Below are 5,886 nucleotides of genomic sequence, written 5' to 3'. Positions count from 1 at the left end.
TGATCGTAAATTTCATTGTCTTTTTTTCTATGAGTTATACATCCCCAGTCATTTAAAGCTATCTTCAAATGAAGAGACTTCTAGCCCCCTCCCCATCCTGATTACCCTCTTCCGGACACACTCTAGTTTGTCCATCAATACCCTTCCAGCCAGCCTAAGGCAGTATTTTTTAGTACTTCAATTGCTTCATGTGCTATTTCCCTCCATGCAGGCTTGAATTCTGCATCTCATCAATGGCTCATTATCTTTTGGACCAAGTCCTTGAAGGCTTGTATCACCTGCTTATTTCTCAGCGTATAGATGATGGGATTCAGCAGAGGGCTTATTGAACTATTGAGCACAGCTACTCCCTTGTTGAAGGTAGCGTCATCCTTTGCTGATGGCTTGATCTCCATGAAGATGCAGCTTCCAAAAGAGAGAGAGAGTACGATCATGTGGGAGGAACAGGTGGAAAAGGCTTTCTTCCTTTGCTGAATAGAAGGAAATTTGAGAATTGTCCTAATTATGTTTGTGTAAGAGAGCATCACAAGCACTAGGGTTATCACAAGTGTCAGAACAGCTAAGAATGAATCAACTAATTCTGTTAGACTGGTATCTGAGCAGGAGAGTTTCAGAAGGGGAGTTGTATCACAGCAATAATGATTTATGACATTGGATGAGCAGAAGTTTAGGCGATTCGCCATTAAGACTACTGAGAGAGAAGTCAGGAACCCAATGAACCAAGAGCAAAGAACAAGTAGGATACAGACTCTGCTGCTCATGATGATTGTGTAATGTAGGGGCTTGCAGATGGCAACATAGCGATCATAGGACATGGCAGTCAGGAGGTAAAACTCAGTGGCCCCCAGAAATATAGCAAAAAAGTACTGAGTGAAACAACCAACAAAGCTAATGGTTTTGTTCCCTGTTGAGATACTGTACAAGAGTCTGGGAATAAAAACAGACGTGAAGGAAATTTCTAAAATGGAGAAATTCCGAAGGAAGAAATACATGGGAGTTTGGAGGTGAGAATCTAGCAGGGTGAGTGTGATGATGGTCAGGTTGCCAATGACGCTGAACATGTAGGTAAGAAAGAGAAAGAGGAAAAGCACAACTTGGAATTCAGGAGCGTCCGTCAGACCCAGCAGGATGAAGTCAGTCAGTGTGGTGAGGTTTTTCATTGTGACCTTGGCTGGGTCTGAAAGTGAAAAGAAGAGCAATTGGGTGTAAAGATGGGAGAGGTAGGGGTCAGGCTGTGAGATCCAAGGGAATCAGTTTATGAACGTTTCTTCTATCTGTCATGTTGGTTCTGTGTAGGACAACTTGTCCCAAAAGTCCTTATCATGGCTTCAGTATTTTGCCCTTTATAGAGAAAGAATATTCCATTACATTCATATATCACAATTTGTTCAGCCAATCTCCAATTTTCTACGAGGTAGACTAAGGTGCCTTCTGGATTCTAATTCTTTGATTTTATTTTTTTCTTCACTTCTTTACTCCCTGTTTCACAATCAGGAAGTTTGTGTTCACAGCTCTTCTCTCCTCAGGATTATTCTCCCTCTCAATGCCTGGCTTGTTTTTTGTTGAGGCTGGTGTATTTTTATACCCAGCTCTTGATGTGTATGTTTATGTGCCTGTGTTCAACCCTCTGTTCCAATCACAATTAAAGTAACCTGAAGCACAAAGTTCTGAGCACATTCAGTTTATTGGCAAGGCTAGCAATTACCAATAAAAGGGGTCTTTAGCTCCTTAGCAATAAAAAAAGACCCCAAATGAAGGCAGACAGATCATTTTTACAGACAAAAGAATCCAAAAGCTAAAAGGCAGCATCATAGATGAAAAGACAATATGATTGGTTACAAAACCTGCAGCATCACAGATGGGAAAACAATATGATCGTCTGGATGTTTAGAATGCAAGGCTAGCAAGTAACTTCTCCATTCATCTTGTCACTATGAAAAGCTCATTGGTGGTGTCCACCTGCATGGCTATTTACCATCACAGTGATAACAGATTAGACTTTCTTGAAGGACAGCCACTGTTGCAGAAATAACAGACCAGCTCCCTGATATCCACCTTCATTCTTCGAGGATAATAGATTCCGTTCCCACAAGAATAGAACAGTGTTTATTAGGAAAACTGAACTTTTAAGCTTCATTAACTCTTAAAGGAAAACTGAATTTCTGAACTTAACTCAGAAACAAAGAAATATGACTTAGGCAGTATACAAAAATATCAGCAGGGATACAGAATAGACTCAATTACAAAATAAAATAAATCTAATTTTCTTTACTCCTTTGTCCATTTCAAATGAGTGAGATGAATCTAATGTCTTCTTATCCATCCTTTTCTCCATGTTTGCATATTCTTCTTTTCTTGCTCCCCATTAATGAGAAATAACAAATTTTGCTCCTTGTTCCTCCTTTATGTGCTAGTGTTTTATTTTTATCTATCCTCTTTCTTTTAAAAAAAAAACTCAGAACAGAACCAATCTACTCCCATGATCACTGTTTTTCTTATCTAACTCTCAATATCCTTTGGATATTGTATATCCTATGGAGACATTTAGCTTCTAAGGGGCACTTGTATCTTTTCCATGTAAATGTTAGTGTTACATCATCCTACACCTACTAATTGCTCAAATAAATTTACCTTTCTAGGTTTGTTCTTTAAAGTTCCAATTCAGCTCTGTTATTTTTATCAGAAGTATTTGAAAGTCCTTTATTCTATCAAAGGTGTACCCACTTAGCATCGGTAATTTAGGTATGGCAAGTTATATTTGGTTGTAAGCCTATATATTTTGCCTTTTGAAATATAACATTCTAAGGACCCGATATATATACATATAGATATACATATATACATATATATATATATGCGTGTGTATATGTATATATGTGTGTGTACATATATATGTATATACATATATATGTGTATGTGTATATACGTACATATATATGTATATACATATATATGTGTATGTGTGTGTGTGTGTGTGTGTGTGTGTGTGTGTGTGTGTGTATAAATTAGAGCTCCCAGTGTTTTTTGATCTGGATTGTGGTCTGTTGCTACTTAAACTGCTTGTAGTCTGTCTGTCTGTCTGTCTGTCTATCTATCTATCTATCAACTATCTAGGTCGATATAGACAGATAGGTAGATCTATCTATATAGGTAAGTCTAGCTATATAGACCTAGATATCTATTTATATAGACTTAAATAGATAGATATAGATACTGGTATTGAAGGTCTGGATTTTGGTTATAACATACCAGGAATTTTTCCTTTCACACCTCCAGGAAATGATTGAGATATTGTTTCATTCTTCACTTTGACTTCTGGTTCTAATAGCTATTTATTGTTGTTCAGTCATTTTTCAGTCCTTTTTGATTCTTTGTGATCCCATTTGGGTTTTTGTTTTTTTTGGTAAAGATACTAGAGTGGGTTGACATTTCCTTCTCCAGATCATTTTATAGACAAGGAACTGGTTAAGTGATTTGCCCAGGGTCACACAGATAGTAAGTGTCTGAGGCCAGATTTTGAACTCAGGAAGATGAATCTTCCTGACTTCAGGCCTAGCACTCTACTGTGCCACCAGAGGTGACATATATATATATATATATATATATATATATATATATATATATATATATATATATATATATATGAATCACTGCAAAGGATACATGTGATTGCTTCTATTTTTCTATTTCCCTACCTCTCTCATAGAGAGAGTTTGCAGTGAGCTCTGCATGTTACTATCTCTGTGTGTAAGGATTCTGATGGATGGGCAGTAAGGATTCTGTACTTTGGAACTTGTGGATATTTGAGGTTTAATAATACAGAATGGAAACCCTCTGCAGTTGTTTCTTGGTCTCTCAGTTTCATTCAGCATTTCCAGAGCACTTTGGATTTGGAAGGGGCCTCAGAATAATTTAGTCTAACCTTTGCCTAGCCAAGAGTCTCTTCAAAAACCCTCTCCCAAATAATCTCCATCTGAAAATTTCTCATGAGGTGGAACCCAATGCCTTTTAAGGTTGTTATTGTTGTTCAGTTGTGTCCAAATCTTCATAATTCAATTGGCGATTTTCTTGGCAAAGAAACTGGAGTGGTTTGCCATTTCCTTTTCCAGCTTTCTTTATATATGAGGAAACTGAGGCAAACAGGTGTAAGTGACTTGCCTAGGGTGACACAGGTAGTAAGTGTCTGAGGCCAGATTTGAGCTCAGGAAGATAAGTCTTCCTGACTCCAGGCCCAGTGTTCTATCCACTGCTCCACCTAACTGCCCTTGCCTTGCAAGGTAGTCCATTACATTTTTGCATAGCTATAATATTTCAGAAATTTTCCTTAAATTTTTCAGTTGGTCAGATCTTTGATTCTGTTGGTGTAGGGAAGTGTTGGTGAGGAATTTCTACCATTGAAAATCAATACATTCTCTGCAACTTACACCCTTGGTGAAGCTATATGGAGTAATAGCCAGAGAGTTGCTTTCTGGATCATTGAGATCCTTATTCTAATTGGTCATTTGAAACATATTGACTATATGATCAGAGGCAAGTCACTTGATGTTTCAGTGACCCAAGGAACTCTTTTCTTCATATTAAATACAAATTTGCTTATTTGCAATGTTCACTTGGTTTGCCCTCTAATATGGTTATCCTACTGAATATGAAGAGACCTTTCAAAGAGACCCAAAGGATATTTCTAGGAGTGGATTTTCTTCTTAGTTTACTTTAGTGATCTTGGGGGAAGAATGTTTTATCCTCTTAATCCTCTTACTTCACCTGCTCCCTCAAGTTTTCTCAACACCACTCACATTTCTTCACACAGTTCCCAATATCATCTGAATTTTTATCCCTCAGACACAAACAAAGCTCCCTTCAGGGTCCGAGAAGATGCCTATTGCACAGAGACAGGACCCTTTTGGCATCTCCCTCCTGTTCTGTTCCTGAAGTATCCCAAAGACAAAGGGCATGGCTCTACCACTCTAGTTGGAAAACAAGAACATTTGGAGTGTCCCTGCTGCTCTTCTGGGCATGAACACTGATGATATTAGGTCAGACACTCTAGGGCTCTAAAGCAGTCATGAATATCTCTAGTTTGCTGCAAACTTCAGGCCCATGAGTCCAAAAGCACCAATTCCCAGTATAGCCTTTCCTTCTAGGAAATGCATTCACACACATTTTCTGTTCAACAACCATATGAAGAAAATATTTTTTTCTCTGAATCCCTCAAAATTTGGGTCACCTTCTCTCCAAATAGAATACATATTTACAGAGGTTTAGTAGAAAGGCCATAGACACAACCTCACTTTGCCTCATGCCAGTCTTGTGGACATTTGCACCATCTCTCTTCCTAGCACTGATACACAATCAAAATGAGAGCCAACATTATTCATGTGAGCAAATGAGCATAATTAAAAGGAAAGAAAGGGGACTTTACAGGTTTGAATATATCTGACCTCTGTGTGTTCCAGAAGGAATGATGCTGGTGAGCATTCTGTGGATGCTTTCTTGGCAGATTCTACATCAACCCGAGTGACTCAGCTCTGTTCAAGACAGGTACTAGGGGAATCAGCTGAGTGAACAGACAAAAGGTGCTCTGGGGAATTATTTTGAAGGTAGTAATGGGCATATTTAATCGACAAATTTGAAAACAAAGCTTTCAACAGGTGGCTAAGAGAGGAAAGTCCGGAGACACAGGGAAAGAAGGTGTCAAGAGAGCATCGGTAGAGCTTCTACAATCAGGTAACAGAAGCAAGAAAGATAAAATTTAGGATCCTGCTTCTTCCTGGACTGCTAGCGTCCTCAACACTGCTCAAATATTTGCCATCTAAATCAGGAACCAAATTGTTCCTGGAAAAAGGCCATCTTCAGGGAATTTTCCTTCCACACATACACACACCCACA

General features: G+C 38.5%; 1 protein-coding gene across 1 annotated transcript; it reads right to left on the bottom strand.

Annotated features, from left to right (window-relative positions):
- Positions 1–230: 230 nt before the first annotated feature.
- LOC118851934 (olfactory receptor 6C4-like) lies at positions 231–1,160 on the bottom strand. Its single transcript, XM_036761520.1, has one exon. The coding sequence runs from the start codon at positions 1,158–1,160 to the stop codon at positions 231–233; it is 930 nt and encodes a 309-aa protein (XP_036617415.1).
- Between the last annotated feature and the right edge of the window lie 4,726 nt (positions 1,161–5,886).

This window comes from Trichosurus vulpecula, chromosome 5 (assembly GCF_011100635.1).
Source record: "Trichosurus vulpecula isolate mTriVul1 chromosome 5, mTriVul1.pri, whole genome shotgun sequence".
NCBI classification, from domain to species: Eukaryota; Metazoa; Chordata; class Mammalia; order Diprotodontia; family Phalangeridae; genus Trichosurus; species Trichosurus vulpecula.
Note: the sequence above shows the minus strand (reverse complement) of the source record. Positions and strands in the feature narration are given on the sequence as shown.

Bases quoted from the DNA above. Each gene is read 5' to 3' on its own strand.
- LOC118851934 (XM_036761520.1), bottom strand. From the start codon at position 1,160: ATGAAAAACCTCACCACACTGACTGACTTCATCCTGCTGGGTCTGACG.